We start from the raw sequence: 19,334 nt of genomic DNA on the forward strand, positions 1-19,334 counted from the left end.
TCTCACTCTGGCCCAGGTGTACCCTCCAGCCCCATCCCATGACATCATAGTCCAAAACAATTTTATTATTTGTGCATCCCCAGGAAATGAAAGTCCACTTGGCAACGGGCTATCCTTCAGGGGAATGGAAAACTTCAAAGAAGATGAAAGCTTTAGCAGTCTGTAGAATTCTCTAAGTCATTGATCTAGACACAAATGGCCCAGCAAATGGGAAGGAATGCAGAGCTCTTTCTGGTTTGCTTTTTAAATAAGCAGTGAATCTACTTACCCACACACACCTCTGGCACAGTTAATAAAGAAAATTTATGGTGTGCCTGACAAGATGCCGTCACCTCCTCCCTGTGGTAGGGGTAAACATCTGTAAAATCTCTGCGTTACATGAAAAGACTCATCAGGCCATGAAGATCTGTCTTGATCACTAAGGAAAACCAAAAAGCATTTGGTGACCCATTTAGGCTTAATTTGCTTTCAGTCTCCTCTACCATCTGCAGAGCTGGGAGGTGAGCTGTTGTTCAGCCCATTTGTACACACTGATTGTGTCTGGTGTCTCCATTCACCTGCATCCCAAACATGAGTCCCTTCAAAAAGACAGAGTCACATCTTCCACCTGTTGCTCAGGTCGTCATTTATTTGTGGCTCCCAGACCTACCTGTCAAAAAATATTTTCCATTCGGAGTCAAATCTGGCTGATTGCCCCAGTGTATTTATATGAGTGGGTCTGTGTTTTATTGCTGTAAAAAGGGATTAGTCCTGCTGTAATAATATTTTCCATTTAGAGAGCACTTTGGGCTGAGAGCCCCATTCGAAGGCACGTTGTTCTGATGCTGCTTTTCTAAAACCACCCGCTTTATCCCATCAAACTTTGTGAAAATGACAAATAGCCTCCAGGCGCCCCCCCCCCCCCCCCAGTCAGCTGGCAGAGGAAACAGCCTTAAACAAGGTTATTTTGGCGATTTATATCCTGAACCCCCCTGGGAAAGACTGCCAAAACTTTGAGACCCAAATCAGAGTCAACTGAATTAGTGGGAAAAGCCTGGCTGGAAAAAAGGTAGCCAAGGACTGGAAAGCACCTTAGAAATCACCCAGAAGAGTGATTTCCAAGTTTATTTCTCCAGCAGAACTCCTTTTACCTGACAAAACAGATGCCTGCTGGTTACTGTGGCCATCCTTGGTCCTCCCCTGGTGGCTCCCAAGGGTCCCAGGGAACATTTTTGAAAACCTGTACCGCAGGTCAACTTCTTCATTTTACAGATAAGAAAATGGAGGTCCAGAGAGATGACATGACCTGCTCAAAGCCTGACAGCAAGTGACAGGGACAGCATGCTGTCCTAACTGTCTCCTTAGCCAAGGAGGGACTGAAAAGGAGGAACAGGGACAGCATCTTGGTTCCTCTTTGATGGTTTTGATGTCAGTGGTTTTCTCCTGAATGGGAACCTTCAGTAGAGCTTGAATCTGGGTTCTCTCTGGTTTGCTCCTTCCTGGTGCCTCGTAGTGGGGACCAGCATCTTTCTTTTTTCCCTCCTTGAACGCAGATTGAAACTACTAGAGACCCTTCAAAGGCATACAGGTTCATCCACCCCAGAGCCTTTCCATTTGTGAATCATATAATAAATAAACCTCCAGGGACAGAGCCCAGGCCTTTGTAGGAGGGTTGGGGGCGCCCTTCACTTCCGGGTCCCCAACTTTGCCCTGCACAGGGCCCCTCTCTGACTGCTCCACCTTCACCCAGGAACTTCTCTTGTTGTGTATGTCAAATAAAAAGGCAAGCAGTGTGAACCTAAAATGTCAGGATCCAAGAAAACTGCAAGACTAACCTGCTTAACCAAGCATTTCTGGAAGGGAAGGGTCCTTGTGACGAATGCTTTTAGACTGTTTGCTCACTCTCCATCCATCACCAGTTTTTGTTTGCCAATCCCAAGCAGATCATTTATACGTGCTAAGAATCCCTGGGTAATGGGCATGCTGTAAAAATAAATGGAATAAATAAATTAGTGCTTGAGCTTCTCAAATAAATCCAGTTGAATCAGACACACCTAAAGTCACTCAGTCTTGAAGAGCAAAGCGGAGACTGTCATGAAATGAGAGACAGGCTTTTTGTTTCAGAAAAAGTAAGAAGAGCAGAAAAACCTCACTCAACAGGCATGAAAAATTTCAAGAAATAAAGGGAGTCATATTTGTACAGAGAGTTATTATTATTTTTGAGGCCTTGTCTCCCAGCTGCCTTTTTCCATAGCTTCAACTCACCTTATATTTCTAGAGCCCTCCACTGAGATTTGAATGCGGGTCTTTTTAAAAGTGACAGTGGGGCTTCCCTGGTGGTGCAGTGGTTGAGAGTCCGCCTGCCGATGCAGGGGACGCGGGTTCGTACCCCGGTCCGGGAAGATCCCACATGCCGCGGAGCGGCTGGGCCTGTGAGCCATGGCTGCTGAGCCTGCGCGTCCGGAGCCTGTGCTCCGCAACGGGAGAGGCCACAGCAGTGAGAAGCCCACGTACCGCAAAAAAAGGAACAGTGACAGTCACTTGACAATCACTGTATGTGCCCAAAGAGAAAATAAGGTTGTTACACCTGAAAAAGTTATCCCTCAGAAAGGAGGAAGTAGCCCAAATTTTCACATCCTTATTGTCTTTCCTAATATATTTTGAATAAAAAGTTTCTACTTGGGTTAGACACATGAGCTAGAAACACACACACGTATATAACCATCCTTTGTTTTGTGGTTTTTTTTAAATCTAGGTTGAATATTTGCACTTGGAATGAGAAGACCCTTCTTTCTTTTTAAATTAATTTATTTATTTGTTATTTATTTATTTATTTTTGGCTGCGTTGGGTCTTCGTTGCTGCACGCGGGCTTTCTCTAGTTGCAGCGAGCGGGGGTTACTCTTCGTTGCAGTGCACGGGCTTCTCATTGCGGTGGCTTCTTTTGTTGCGGAGCATGGGCTCTAGGCGCGTGGGCTTCAGTAGTTGTGGCTCACGGGCTCAGTAGTTGTGGCTCACAGACTCTAGAGCACAGGCTCAGTAGTTGTGGTGCACGGGCTTAGTTGCTCCACAGCATGTGGGATCTTCCCAGACAGGGCTCAAACCTGTGTCCCCTGCATTGGCAGGCGGATTCTTAACCACTGCGCCACCAGGGAAGCCCCTAACCATCCTTTGTTGAGACCCCACAATATACCAGGCACTGTTCTAAGTCCGATATTTGCATTAACTGTTTTAATCCTCACAACAATCCTATAAATCATGGACTATTATTATCAGATGAGGAGACTGCTAGTTTTAGATTCTTACGGAGGTCACCTGATAGAACTGTTCTTTTAAGAGGCAAAAGAGAAAAATCACCCAGGATTTCGAATGTATTGTACAATTAAGGTAAATTACATTTAAAGTAAACATTTGACATCTATGCTTATAAAAGTTTATATATTCAAGTTGGCCTAAATTGCATTTTTCTTTTTTAGATCTTTCAACTGGGAAGATAAAGTATGACCTTGTAATTTGCATTATTTTCTACGTCGGCATATGCAGTGTTAACTGAGCACGTACTTTGTTTGGAAGGCTACCTTGGCAGCTGTGGGGGAAACAAGTGAGATGTATTTGGATCTTACACTCAATCCAGTCACAGTCAAGACTCACACACACACACACACACACACACACACACACACACACACCCTCCCTTCCTCCTCCCAGAGCTGGGACAAGGGTGAGAAGAGGGAGGCTCTCAAGAGTGTCTCCTTAAACAGTCTGCCCTGGAGGTCTCACTTGCATCACCCTAATCCAGGTCTTGTCCCCTCCTTCTTAAGCACACACCATGTACTGCAATTCAATACAACAAAATAGAGCGTGTTCATGTATTCAAGCAAATGGACTATGAGGAATGTACAAGATCTATAAGTGGTCAAAGTGAGAGGGTTGGTGCAGACTTCACATTAGTGAATTCTGATTAACAAGCGAAGTTGCCAAGCCAGTCAGCCTTGAGCAGGAACATTTTGAGGAAGAGGAAATGACTTTATTGCAGGAAGACAGCTGAACAGGAACAACTCGTTAGAGTGGGTTTGATGGACAGGATGGAGGAAGCAAACTATTCCCCACAGCAATAGCAAGAATCTAAGTCCAGGAAGTGATGAGATCTGCAAAGAAGAGAGCTCCAACCACACCGCATATCCCAAAAGTGTCAGTGCACCAGAGCCTAGTGTTACTGAGTTACCTCAGCAGACAGGATGACACAGACACTCATTCATTCAGCGAATCCTTACAATCGATCACTCCACTAGGCACTGGATGCAATGGCGAGTGCAAAGCATAGAGAGATCCCAGCCTACCAGGGATAGATCCCAGGCAGGATCTACAGGGTCTCCTCTGTCAGTGGTACCAGGACCTGAATCATCATCCCTTTGTCCATCGTATCTCACCCGTTGGTCACTTAGGAGCCATCTCCATTATGGGATCAACTGTCATGGTATCATATTACTTGTGTTCAGGTAACCCTTATGTTAGTTAATAATGGCTCCAAAGGCCAAGAGTAGTGATGCTGGCAATTCAGATATGTCAAAGACAAGCCATAAAGTGCTTCCTTTAAATTTGCAACTTCATAAGGAAAGAAAAAAGCATATGCTGAGGTTGCTAAGATTTACAGTAAGAATAAATCTTCTGTCCGTGAAATTGTGAAGAAGGAAAAAGAAATTCATGCTAGTTCTGTTGTCGTACCTCAAACCGCAAAAGTTACGGCCACAGTGCTTGATAAATTCTTAGTTAAGATGGAAAAGGCATTAACTTTGTACAATAAGATATTTTGAGAGAGAGAGGGAAAGACCACATTCACATAACTTTTATTACAGTATATTGTAATTGTTCTTTTTTATTATTAGTTGCTGCTGTTAACCTCTTACTGTGCCTAATTTATAAACTCAACTTTATCACATGTATGTACAGGAAAACACATGGTATATATAGGGTTCAGTATTATTCATGGTTTCAGGCATCCACTGGGGGTCTTGGAATGTATTCCTTGCAGATAATCAGGGACTGCTCTATTACAACTATTGATTTCATTCCACGAAATTTATATTTCTATTAAAATGATGTTCTGTGAAATGGAAAAAGGTTTTCTTTTTAATTTATGTGTTTTGTATATGCTTGTAAATTCTTTTGTTTGCCTAATTCTCTGTGCAGTAGTTCTCAGGGTATGGCCCTCTGCCCACTGTGGGCATACTCTCTAATCCCAAAACTTTTTACCTGCCTGAATGAAATCAACTCATTAATAACTGACTACATATGTTTTGCTAAGTTCAGTATTTTTAAACTAAAATTAGTGCATTTGAGAGCTGAGAGAGCTTATGTCTGCCTCCAATTTAGTATTTTGCTAATTCAGTGTTTTATTAACATTGCAAGGCTCCTACTGCACATGTGCATATGCAAATAGCTGAATTCCTACAGTTTGGGGGAAGGATCCGTATTCATTATCAGCACTGCCTTGAATGGTCATGTTCTTTAATTGCTGCTCTTCTTGCTTCTTAATAGCAAATTATTGTTGGTTTTGCTCATCATTATCAATTTACTTTGTTGTGGGTTGTTTTTAACCCCACAGTATGTAGTAATGAATATTTATGAATTTTTAGGCTATAATTTTCCCAAACCTCTCTGGTCTCTATGCATTGTGTTCAAGTATGAATCATCCATACCCTTATTACTACAGCAGATGTATACATACTCCCCTCCCACCCCCCATGATTTGCTAATGTGAGAACATTTCATTGGTAACGTGGGCAGTACATGGAATTTTAGCATGCGAACTGCTCACAATATACCATCAAGGTAACTCTAATACAGGTACTGGGTTATTTTTACATTTGCGTGACATTGATTTAAAATAAAAAAACAAACGTGAGCTAATGGTTTAATTTTATTACATGATAATAAGCACTTAATGCATTTTGGAGGCCAGATTTGGATGATGTGGGGTGAGTCCTAATTGTGAATCATTTTCAACGTCAATATTCCCCAAACTGTGTTCTACCAGATGTTCATAGGTATCCTGAAAACAATGAGTTTTTTACTCAGATAAGTTGGGGAAAAGTGATGTGCATTATGTTCCCCTCTGACAGATTTGCAAGGCTCTTGAGCATATTATGATAGTTAATTTTATGTGCCAACTAGGGTAGGTCACAACAGCCAAGTATTTGATCAAACATTGGTCTGGATGCTGCTGCAAAAGTATTTTTTATATGACATTAACATTTAAATCAGTAAACTTTGAGTAAAGCAGACTGTTCTCTGTAACGTGGGTGGGCCCATTCAATCAGTTGATGATCTTAAGAGAAAAAAGACTGACCACCCCTGAGGAAGAGGGAACTCTGCCAGAAGGCAGCCTTTGGACTCAAGCTGCCGCCATCAACTCTTCCCTGGGTCTGCAGCCTGCTCTGAAGATTAGGGACTTGCCATAGCCTCTACAATTCCTTAAAATAAATCTCTCTCTAGATGGTACATACATACTTGCAGATATGTGTATATACTATGTATGATATATCTGTATATATAATCTATATGCACAGATATATGTATGTATACACTCTATGTGTGTGTATATGTATACAGAGAGAGAGAGAGATCTCATGTAGATGCATACACACTTATATGTTTGAACTGCAAGTGTTTCGACTTATACACAGATTTTTTTCAATAAATGTGTACTACGGTACTACGTGATCCGGTGATCCAGGGCTGGTTAAACCCACAGATGGGAAAACTGCAGATATGGAGGGCCAACTGTAAAGTTATAGGCAGATTTTTAACCGAGTGGGGAGTCAGTGCCCCTAACCCCTGTGTTGTTCAAGGGTCTATATATAGAGAGAGAATACACACACACTCACACACACACACACACACACACACACACACACTCTCTACTGGTTCTGTTTCCCTAGAGAACTAATACACATGTTAAAGTCTCTGAAAATTTCTACAGTTAAAAAAAACCCTGCTGGGGCTTCCCTGGGGGCACAGTGGTTGAGAGTCCGCCTGCCGATGCAGGGGACGCGGGTTCGTGCCCCAGTCCGGGAAGATCCCACATGCCGCGGAGCGGCTGGGCCCGTAAGCCATGGCCGCTGGGCCTGCGCGTCCAGAGCCTGTGCTCCGCAACGGGAGAAGCCACAACAGTGAGAGACCCGCGTACCGCAAAACAAAAACAAAAACAAAAACAAAAAACCAACAAAAAACCAACCCCTGCTTAACCCAGTATTTTCCCAGCTTATTCAAATCATAAAACATTTTTCATATAACACCTACTAATCTCTCAAAATATAACTTGGGAAATGCTTTTCTCAACACTTACTTTAGACAGGTTGTCAGCAATATCGGGCTCTGAATCTGTTTGATTCTGAAACGAATAAGTATTGGGACATAAGATTCCGTGTCCTCTTCTTCTGCACATGGCGAAGGCAGAAGAAAATAACTGCGTGTTATGTGGGCACAAGGAGGTGAAATGTCGACTGTGGAGCCCGTTCCACACGGTGATGACAGATGAAAATATCTACCAGTGAAATGGACCCCATAGCTGTGCTTTTGTCAAATGTTCCTTTGTGGACGTTCTCGGGGACTGGGGAGTCATACTGAAATATCATCAATCACAGTGTAACACGACACAAGGCAATGCATGAATGGCAGGGGGCCTAACAGGAAAAGCCAACTCTGTCTCCATAAAAACCCTCATACCTCCTTTGTCCCTTCTTGAAAGTGTTTCCACAAATGGTCCTCACTGACCCCAATTTATCCTTCAGATCTTATCTTAGAAGACAATTCCTCCAGAAAGGCTTTTCTGACTACATCCCCTACCATGAACCTACCAGGTCAGCCCACCTGCTTCCCTGTTACAGCATGTACATTTGCACTGGACATGAACGTTATTTATTAATGCCTGTCTTTGCTACAAGGCTGTGAGGCTCACGAGGGCAGGGCCCGTTTCCATCTTGTTCGTCTCAGCAGCCCCAGTGCGTGGCGACCAGCCAGTGGGAACTCTGAGCAGAGGAACGATGGATGCAGGGGAGCTTCCTTCTCCCTAATTTCTCTCATGATTCTACCCAGACTAGCCTTTCTCTGTAGCCAAATCTGAGTACTTTTCTCTACTCTGATCTTTCTCGAAAGATCTTCACTCTTTCAACCTTAAAAAAAAACTATACCAAGAGTCTACGAAATATTCATATATATGTGTGTACACACACACAGGCATGCGTGTACACACACACAGGCATGCGTGCACACACGTACATCTATACGTCCATTTACTCCTGTGAATAATAATGATAATAAAAACAAACATTGGGGGGCTTCCCTGGTGGCGCAGTGGTTGAGAGTCCGCCTGCCGATGCAGGGGACACGGGTTCGTGCCCCGGTCCGGGAAGATCCCACATGCCGCGGAGCGGCTGGGCCCGTGAGCCATGGCCGCTGAGCCTGTGCGTCCGGAGCCTGTGCTCTGCAACGGGAGAGGCCGCAACAGTGAGAGGCCCGCGTACCGCAAAACAAACAAACAAACAAACAAACATTGGGACTTCCCTAGTGGCACAGTGGTTAAGAATCCGCCCGCCAATGCAGGGGACACGGGTTCGAGCCCTGGTCCGGGAAGATCCCACATGCCACGGAGCAACTAAGCCCGTGCGCCGCAACTACCGAACCTGTGCTGTACAGCCCCGAGCCACAACTACTGAGCCCGCATGCCTAGAGCCCGTGCTCCACAACAAGAGAAGCCACCGCAATGAAAAGCCTGTGCACTGCAACGAAGTGTAGCCCCCGCTCGCCACAGCTAGAGAAAGCCCGTGCGCAGCAATAAAGACCCAACACGGCCAAAAATAAATAAATAAATAAATAAATAAATTTTAAAAAATAAAAACAATCATTTATCAAGTCTAATAGTGTGAAGAGAGATGGAAATGCAGGGAGCAGTAGGTTTGGGGAATGAGAGAGACCGAACCCAATCACAGCTGTATCACTTTCTGGGTCAAGTAAAATTGTGCAAAAGTTTTCAAACTTATATAAAGAAAAGCAGAGACTCAGTCTAATTCTTGGATCAGTTCCTTCCCCCCACCCCCTCCCGGGCCACCATTTACCCCAGCCTGGTGCTAGCTACATGGTGGACACTGGACATGGGTTTCTCTTCCCAGAATTATCACTGGAAACAAGCATTAAGAAAGACAACGCACTGGCAGATAGACAGGCTTTCATCTCAGGAAATCTGGCTGGTATTTGGAGGGGTAGTATGTAAGAATTGAGGGTGAGGGTGGGGTGCAGTGGACACCGGGCCTGGCTCCACTCACTATGTGTGCATCCTGCACCATCCCCATGGGACTTTCAACTACTCACACTCAGCGCCCCCTTCGCAGGGAGGGGTCAGAACGGCAAAGAGCTTGGAGCTGACCCAGGCTCATCCTCTCCTTCCAGCCCTGCACCACAAGCAGACCACCTGTGCCATCCAGTGTCATCTGAAGAGGTTGCCAACGTGGGTTATCCCCAGGCAAGACTGGCGTGTAGGGCTCTCCCGTGATTTCCTTCTCCTTCGCCCTGGCCCCCATTAAGTCTACAGAGAAGCCTCGAGATCAGACTATACATGGGATCCAGTCCCGGCTAAGCTCCTGGAGGAGCTAAGACCTTTTAAATGCCTTAAATGCCTTCTTCCAGTCAACTCTTCCTCTAGCTGACAGAAAAGCTCTGCTCTAACAGTGAGGAATCCCTCCCTGGCCCCCCAGCATGCACACACACACACACACACACACACACACCCTCTATTTGAGATCAGGGAAATCCACACCAGAAATCCTAAAATATACTAAATAAATGTCACACTTTCAAAAATCTGGACTCCCTAAAAAAGGCCTGCTTTTTTGGTACAAGAAATGAGTATTGAAGCACAGTAACCTCTCATGTTTAAAACTATAGGGATCATTTTTATAACTTCCCAGCGAGAGCCCCAGCACACTAATACTAGTGTTCATGCATATCCAATCATTGCTAACCCCTTAATTAGGATTAGGGCACCTGTTCCACTGAAATACAATTCGCTGATGTGATCCCAAGTTATTGAAAGGCAGAATGCTTTTATCCAAAAAGGCTGCCCCAACGCCCTCTGTTCCGCTGATAAAAACATTTGTTAAAAGATTCTTTTCCAGACGCAGAGCCAAGAGGCTGGGGTCATGGTACTAATCACTACACAGGGACCTGAGAAACTGATGACACTTGTGTGAAAATGCTGACTAGTTGGCAGCATCATTTTTCTAAGAGAAGATAGTAATTCAAACCATTGGCATATCACTCCTCTCATCCCAATAACCTTTGGACCTCTAATTTCCTCTAAGGTACTTAGAGATGGTCCACACAGCATCATTTCTAAATGGTAGAGGTTAAAGTTGGGGCCACCAGAAGCCACAAAAACCCAAATTGCAAAAGCACACTTGGACTTACCCATTACAAATGCGTTCTTTGGCTTCTCAGAGGAGCCACTTGAAGGTCGACTCCACTTAAACCCTTGGCTCAGAAGCAGCTTTATGACCCAAGTCTATTAAAATTCTTAGAGTCTCTGATGATGAAAATCCCAGCCAATTTTTTTCTCTTCATGAGGTGGGGGGGGGGGAAAACCAACACAAGTCTATTTGAAATCGTTTTATGAATTTTAATCATAGCAAATGTGTTTTAACAGTAGTCATAAAATCAACATTACCACATATACAAAGGACAAGACACCAGATTGGCATACAAAAATACCATATATTAAAATCGGGTTCATTGAAAAACTCAGGACTTGCTAAGACACCACCTACAACAGAAAGAGCAAGCAAGAATGCTTTTTAAGACATTCCGATTTATAAACAGCAGCTTGATATCCCCCTAACGAAGTCGATATTTGGCAACATTTGGACACTATTTTCTACACAGTCCAGCAGCTCATTTATCTGTAGGGCTATTTGGCCCTTTAAAAGAAAAGATTCTAAAATAAATAATCCACATAATTGTAAATGAAACATGTCAAGGACTTAAGTTAACAGCCTCTGAGCAGCATTAATCTAGCCATTTGACCGGAGTACTAGTTATCAAGAGGGCCAGGGAACCCACCAGTGGAGCCATCCGAATGGCAGGGACCCTGTGCAGCAGCTGCAGGGCGTATGTTGGGAGTCTGTAACCACCCCAAGCTGAAACCAGCCTCCACACCTGCATCTGCCAAGGGAGCGAAACAGAAACACGTGGTGGAATAAAAAATATAATAAATGACCACAACCTGGATAGAAACTGAAATATTCTGAATGAGTCTTCCCAATAGTCTTAACCTACTCAAGTCAGAATACATCCACAGGCACGGGCATTGCATTCCACGGTTGGGAGGATGTCATTAGAGTTTGTCTGCAATGACTCAGCAACCCACTGCAGAGCAGGTTCTGAAATTGTCTTGTGTGCTGACGCCCAGTAGGGCCTCCTTGGACCCTCTCATCAGCTGATCATATTCCCTGTTTGTCTTCAGTTTAAACATCCTGAATTGAATTTCGTGGGCCATACTGGAATGACAAATCGTGCTTGGCTAAGTTAGTCCCAGTTGTCCTGGGTTTCTTTCTTCAGCTGGTTTCTGCCACGATTGACCTTCATCTCTTCATCTTCTGTCTACTTTGTTCAGGAGTTATCATCTCATTACAGATTTCCCTCCCTTTATGCAAGTGTTTTCTCACTCTCTGGGGATATCTTCCTATCTGTTGCTATATACCAAATGCTACATCTCCACCTCTACCATACAGTGTCTACCTAAGAGCTGGGTTTTCTCTCAGCCAGGAAAATCCAACCAGGAATTTTCTGAAGCACAGGGTAAGACACCAACAATTGTGTCCTCCCACTTTTTAAACAGGGATGACCTAAATATCTCAACTTGTTCCCCTTTGAGGGGCATCTGCCTCATCTATTTCCTCCTTCTTACAGCCCATGCTCCTTCACAACCATCACATCCAACCGTCTACCTCTGGATTCTCAAAAAGCAAATGTCAAATTAAAAACTGAGCTTCCCTTTGGAAAACTGTTGTTAGAATAATCCAATTAACGTACCCCAGGGAGACCACAGAAGACTTTCACACGGGCTACTAGCCCTACATCCCATGGAGATGAATTTAGAGCAGTGTTCTAGAAGAATGGGGCAGCCATAAGAGAACATCCCCCATTAAAACAAAGAAAATCCATGCTGTTGCAGACTTCAAAAGACCCCTCAGTTCTTTGCCCCAAATATTACTGAGTGTCTCTAAAAAGATCCTAATATGAATAGTATCAAAAACCGGAGACTACAATAATAAAGTCCAGCTAATGAGATGAGTGTTTTCAAGCACCACTACATCATAAGTGAGATTGTACATAGTGGGGTACCCCAGGCAGTGAACCCTGAAAAAAAATAATTGGCCCGACTGTGCAAGGAAACTTGTGCAGAAAACTCAGAGCCATATTGCAAGAGTTCAATAGTGGTGCTCTGCCCTCGCCAACTTGAGCAGAGCCCAAACATAAGTCATTTGGAAGACAGAGATTAAATGTCCCACCCACTAATATTCTTTAATGATCAATGGCTTTCCAATAAAATGTATATGGTAGAACCCACCTCTTCATATATTTGAAAAGTCTCAAGAGCTTAGTTATATAGACACTCCCAAAGATAGCTGGGTTTGACAAAACGGGTGCAGCCTATAACACTTGTTGAGAAATTAACATCTAAATTCACCATTATATAACCCACATTGGAAAACATTTTACTTGATCTTTGTAGCTTCAGTTATAGCTAAATCGTGTGTCTACATATATATTTATATCTATATACAGTGAATCAATTGTGTCAGGAAAATCAATGGCTTGAATTTCCACTTATTTTTTTAGAAGACTTTCATGTTTAACAAACTTCAGCAACTTGTCATCACTTTTGAAATAGACTACCACTTTCAAAACAGTTGCTGAATTATCTTCACTCATTCTTTGGAGTTTCTCTTTCAGTAAGGATTACTTTGTGGGCAATGTTTTACTGAGAATGGTGGAAATGGTAAGGAACAGCTTCTCCTTCGAGGTCAAGGATGACAGATTGACTGACTGATGACACTTGTGTGAAAATGCTGACCAGTTGGCAGCATCATTTTTCTAAGAGAAGATAGTAGTTCAAACCATTGGCATATCACTCCTCTCATCCCAATAACCTTTGGACCTCTAATTTCCTCATAAGTCTAAAGAAAAACTATCATTGGGCAAAAAAATTTTTAATCATTTTCAAGGATGAACTAAAGAGTCCTCCTGCCCATTGATGAGTTCTCTATAAAAAAAAAAAAAATCAACCCAATTCTGTTAAATTGAAGCAAATGCATTTGGTTTACAGTATTTTTGGACAATGAAAAGCAGACTAACCAATTTAGACACAGCATAGCTTTTCAAATAAAACTATGAGAACTCTATAAAACCAAATCTAGACTGGAATAAATACTGTACTATCAGGAAGAGTCTGATCTTTCTATGAAAATATATCTCAATTTGAATTTTCTACTTCCCTTTATTCACTTAAAAAGCAATTTTAGTAACTTTAATAACCTTCAAGGCTTTAAATTCCATGGGCAATTTTTTTTTAATGTAAAACAAAGTGTCTTTGTGCAAGGCTTCAAATCTTCGATTCTTTCAGTGATAACTAAAAAAACCAAACAGGACGAAAACAATGTCAAATCTCACTCTAAAAATTGTACCTATGTTTTTGTCTGGCATCTGAAAAATGATGCCCACCTATGCCCATCTCAAATACGATGACGAGCTGGCAGACTTCAAGGGCAAACAAAAACACTCCCCGTGAACACTGCAAAACATGCTTGCTCTTTTATTTCATACCTTACTAATGTAATGATGGCGTTTGGGTAAGACCCTGAAAGAGGGATTTCATTAGGCTTTTTTTTTTTTTAACATTTACTTTTTGGTCACAAGACCCTAAACACAATTTCACAGTACAGGTCATGCAAGTCAAACGTTTTAGAGCTACTGTCTAACTACTATTTTTGGACAATAGATTCACATGCAGCTAATGATCCCAGAAAAGGGGGCTTTATCGAGCACTCTTTCAGCTTCACTGATTATTCCTTGGCCCAGAGTATCTAAGTAATAACCCTGAAGAGCAATTGATGCATTTTTACTGTCATACTTGAGATCATATATTTTTTAAGCCAACTGCATGTTACTAAACCAAAAACTGTCTTCTTCGCCTTACTCTGCTTACTCCATTAATATTTTGATGCTAGATTCCATTGCACAACCCTCCAGAAGTGCACTGTCCAATATAATGGCCACCAGCCACATGTGAGTGGCATCTATTTAAATAACTTTAAATTAAATAAAATACAAAATCCAGTTCCTCACTCAGACTAATCCCATTTCAGTTGCCCAACATCCAATGTGGCTACTGTATTGGACAGCATAAGTTATATAACATTTCCATCATCACAGAAAGTTCTATAGAACAGCGTGAATCTAGAAGATCCCAAGGTTGCACCAGCACATGGTTTTAACCTTCAAGGGACCCACTCAAGTCATGTGCAAGATTAAACTGAATTATATTCCTAAAGGAAATGCCTTATAGCTTTCTGATCATAAAGTATGACTGGAAATGAGAACCCATTTGCCTTTTCACAACTTATGCCCCAGGTCATTATACAAAAATGTTCCAAAGACAATGCTTTTTGATAGCATACTTGGCTCTACTTAGCATATTCAACATTCTCTTGCTTATGTCAAGATCATTAATAAAGATGAAAATTCATGCTTCTTATAGTTTACTATTTACACAACACTCACTGTCCTTTATAGCTCAAGTGGGAGGGGGGAACCAATGTTTTGCAATTAAAAAAATTCAAATCACATGGTTCTCTTTAACTGTCTATACTCATCCCTAAATCAACACTCCTTTCATTTCCCGGAGAGGTAGATGCTAACTAAAGTGAATATATAAATCTACAAAGACAAAAAACTTAATAGTTGAGTTAGTAAAGGGTATTGATCCTCCCTGAAAAGGATCATAGACCAACAGAGAGATCGACAGGTCTAGGAAGCAGCAAGAGGAAACGGCAGTACAAAGTTCTGGTCCCCTTTTGCTGCAGAATGACAAACGGGCTCGCACCTCTGGGGACCCCAGCAGACTCATCTACAAAATGAAGCCACCAGAGGTTGCTTTCAGCTTTCTGTGCTTTCATTTGTGAGTTTTTTCATTGACGTGCAACTGTGAATTCTGGCTGACTGTGTCACTGGACTTGAGTCACATGGGGTAGATGAGTTGTTAGTGTCATGGGTAAATGCCAGAGGCCAGAGCAATGGGATGCCAAATAACAGTACACATCATTAAGCCTATAAAAATCCTATCTGGCAGGCTGAGACATCACATAGACATGTGCACGCACACACGCGTGCACGCACAGGATTGCACACCCTGATAAGCAGGTACACAAATAAATAACTGCAGGCAGAATCCACATAAACAATTGTTCTTACCTCAGTAAGACTCACACGAAAAATTCTGATTTGGGTTGTTATTGTACCTTAAATTGTAACGTCAAGAATCTATCATAGAGCCGATTAATTTTGCACTGCTTAATTGCAGCTCTAGCACAGGGTTGTTTTTAAGTAAAAGGTACATGGACATTTGTAATCTACAGCTTTGCACTAGGAAACACAGGGCACTGTATCATCACATATGTTAGTGTCTATATATAACCTACAGACCATGTAGAATTCTATCACACACTACACTCCAGGGCTGGTCATTTCATACCGGACATAAACATACGTAGACATCATTCACAAAATTAATTTGAAAATGGCATGACTTAATATTGCAAGGGTAAAGTCCATTTGAAATGTGGAATTCTTAATGTAACATTTCTGTGGGGTTTTTTTTCCCAAGAGGAATAGAAATTAGGTCAGACATGCATCAAGGCAGCCTGGGAGAGTTTGAGAAATTGAAACTAACCCAACAGTATATTAGGTTACATAATAGAGGATAGCATTCAGCTAATGTGATACCTAAATTATTAATACCAAATAAATCCTAGATTATTTGTTGTATAATGCCCAATAGCTTACACAATAAAATGGCATTTTAACCTAATTTCTAGTTTGAGCTTTCAAATACATTTCCTAAAGGTCTAATGACAAATTGGAAAGATTTGAAAAACCCATGTTCACATTTTTATATCAAATTCTCATGTCAATGAACAGGGTTAGCTTGGGATTCTGTTCATTATATTGTCGTTTTATCTCATTAATTCCATCACTTTAATGTGCATATTTTGTGCTGCTTGAAGGTAACAGTTAGCATATAAGTAAATTAAATTATCTCAGTCTTAAGGGCTTTTTCTAGCCTTACTTTTTGGAGCCAGTCACTGCTTATTTTTCTGTCCCCTATTTTCAGGGATTCAATGGAACATAAACAGACATATTTATGAGTGGGGACCTTGGCACATACCACTTGCTTCATGAATTCCTTAAGAGAAACTAGAAGAGAACTGTAAAGCTCACAGCTATGTCTGAACGCACACATTCAGGGATAGAAATTTATCATTTAAGACCAGCAGATCTTTCTTCATGAGCATCTGTAGGCCATTACACATTTAAGAACGTCTGAGAATTTATGAAGAATTGGTCCACTTAAACTAGGAATGTGAGTTGCTAGTTCACCTTGCCATTCTTCTCAATGAAAACACATTTTGAAATACAAGAGATAGTCTCACTTATACCAACAAGAGGAAACTGGAATTCAAAATGATTTAACTCTCATGGAACAATCTCTTTCAAAAAATAATCATGGACTGTCTTAAAATGCCAGTCCAAGTTTGTTATTGTTTACCAACACTCATGGCTGTTACAATACATCAAAACTGGGAGCAAAGACAGAATCTTCTGTTACTCTCCCTTAGTGCCTTACAGAATACAGGACTTGAATACATAGAAGAGGAGCAAGTTTGGAAGTGACGTGTCTGTGACACCTCGCTGGGTGGGTACCGGTGCCCTTGAGGTGGCCATCATTTCAGACCCCGGACTCATTCATGCCCACAAAGTCTTACTCCCGGGATTCTTCTGAAAAGATTCAAAACCTGAGGTAAATCAAATTACACCCACACCCACACCCCCCCCACACACACAAATACACAATATTTACATTTAAAATTCTTATTTTGTGAGATGGCTTGAGAAAAATTGGCATGTAGGTTTCCTGTGGGATTAGGCATTTCTCATTATTACTCAGTTTATTGCTCCCCTGTTGGGCTTTCAGTTTAATAAACACATAGCGAGCTCTAATTACAAGGGAAGAAAAATGGAGGTACGTGACAAAACACAACACACTGGAAACACTTGTTCAAATATCTTCCTGAAAAAACAACTGTCCACTTAACTTATTTTAATTTGGGTGCCATTCAAAAAGTATAAAAGGCCTTAGCAACTAAATGAAGACTGGGTTTCATTTTTTAAAAAAGGAAAGAAACCAGCACTGCATGTCATCACTGAATTTTTACATGGATTTTCAGATTTAATTCTACTTGTATACATAGCATCTTTGTTTTAATCTACCACATTTAGAGATCACATTGTATGCACTTCCACAGTTTAACATCTAAGTAGAATAGGTCTACCTGGCAACATGATTTTGAGAAATCATAAATTACAGTCCATTTAATACATGATTATGAGGATGCATGCGATCGTCTTGGAAGCTGTTGCCACCAATAATCAGAGCGCTCTGCCTGGTATCTTGCTGACACCTCACATTCTGCCCTTCGTGTCTGTCTTGGGTTAATCAAGTGGCAGCCCAGAGGCCAGCACTCGGCACCCAATGATCAGCGTGGCCCCCCATCTCCTCACCGCGATCCATCACCAACACCTGCTCAACCGCTAGTTGGCACCCACAAGAGACTTCCCCGCAGCCCTCTTCAGCCACAGGATATCACAGTGAAGCGCTTAGAAATGCAGGACATGTTGTGGAGCACGATGCCGAGAAGGAAGACCAGGACGCAGGCCACCAAGATCACAGTGCACACCCCAGACCAGGTGGAGCTTTTCACCACGCCCCGCCTGTCTGGCTCCTCCTCCACCGCCTCGGGCGGAGCCCCGCCCTGCAGAGGCTGCTGCTCTGCCGGGATGGTCACCACGGTGACGGACTTCTGCTGGCTCCCGGGCAGCAGACGGCAGCCCATGTCTCCGGGCAGCAGCGCTCGCTCCTTGGAGATGGGCAGGGGCAGCATGTAGCACCCATTGCTCGGAAGTTTGATGAAGACTGGGGTGTGCTCGGAGGCGTGCGGGATGGCGATGACGGCAAGGACCTCGGGGTCGTCCGGGAGCTGGGACACGGAGAAGCCCGGGGGCAGCTTGGTGATGCCCCGGCACCAGGGGCACCTCACGTCCTTCTGGCTCGTCCTCATCTGCTGAAGGCACACCGAGCAGCACGTGTGTTTGCAGTCCAGCAACTTGGGCCTTCGCCGGGGGCTGTAGTAATTGAAGCAGATCTGACATTCCAGCAAAGACTCTTGGGAGAGCGTCTCCATGGTGGACTGTGGGCAGGAAGGCCAAGGCCGAGGGGGAGGAGCTTGTTCTCAGAGTCCACCACTCCGCCACCTTCTTTCTTGCAGTCTCTCCAAAGCCGCCGGGGGATCGGGGAGTTCACAGGCATCTAGCATACTCGGGCGTGTTCATTTCTGAAGGAGACAAAAAATGCCAACCAACTTAATTACTTCAAACAAGTTGAGATGGATTTATACGGCTGCTCAAAAGTCTTGACACCAGGTCAAAAGGGTAAAGTTTCCCACTTGTGAGGCTGTAGGATTCCCGTAATGTCCAGTGGACAGTAATGAGTTGTCTCCGCGAATACCTTGCTTATTTCTGAAGAAATAAACATCTCTATGGGGTATACAGAGGGAGTCTGCTCTTTCTGCTTTATTGTTCTTCTGGACTGTTCTTCTAAATACACTGCAGAAATTCTCTCCTTTCCAATAAGTTTGTAGCATTTCCTAAAAGTAAATTTCTTTCCTTAGATCCTCTGACCTTCTTTTTCTGACTCTACTTATCTTCCTGTAACTATTCATTACCAGATACGGGCAACTTTACAAATCCAGGTATTTCATGTAACTAGCTCGCTCACTTGATATGGGTTAGGACCGTTCCTCTCTCACAGGTAATTAAAATGATGCCACCAAAGAAGCACATGCAGGCATCTGTTATCTTTTCCACCAAATCACCTGAACCAAGGTAATTCTCGTCTGTTGGTTTTAAAAAGAGACAAAAACAAAATAACCCCCAAATAACAACAACAGTGAACCTTTATGCAGTAGGG

General features: G+C 42.7%; 1 protein-coding gene across 10 annotated transcripts in view; it reads right to left on the bottom strand.

Moving 5' to 3' along the window:
* Window positions 1-10,634: 10,634 nt before the first annotated feature.
* Window positions 10,635-19,334, bottom strand: part of RNF152 (ring finger protein 152) — an 81,459-nt gene continuing 72,759 nt past the window's right edge. For all 10 annotated transcript variants that reach the window (XM_027118677.1, XM_027118681.1, XM_027118675.1 and 7 more), the window contains one exon: window positions 10,635-18,699. In XM_027118677.1, coding sequence (XP_026974478.1) covers window positions 17,938-18,549 — 612 coding nt within the window. In that variant the 5' untranslated portion in view covers window positions 18,550-18,699 and the 3' untranslated portion in view covers window positions 10,635-17,937. The remainder of the gene's footprint in view (window positions 18,700-19,334) is intronic.

This window comes from Aethalodelphis obliquidens, unplaced genomic scaffold, assembly GCF_003676395.1.
Source record: "Aethalodelphis obliquidens isolate GAN/ISIS:26980383/991018 unplaced genomic scaffold, ASM367639v1 scaffold19, whole genome shotgun sequence".
Classification (NCBI taxonomy): Eukaryota; Metazoa; Chordata; class Mammalia; order Artiodactyla; family Delphinidae; genus Aethalodelphis; species Aethalodelphis obliquidens.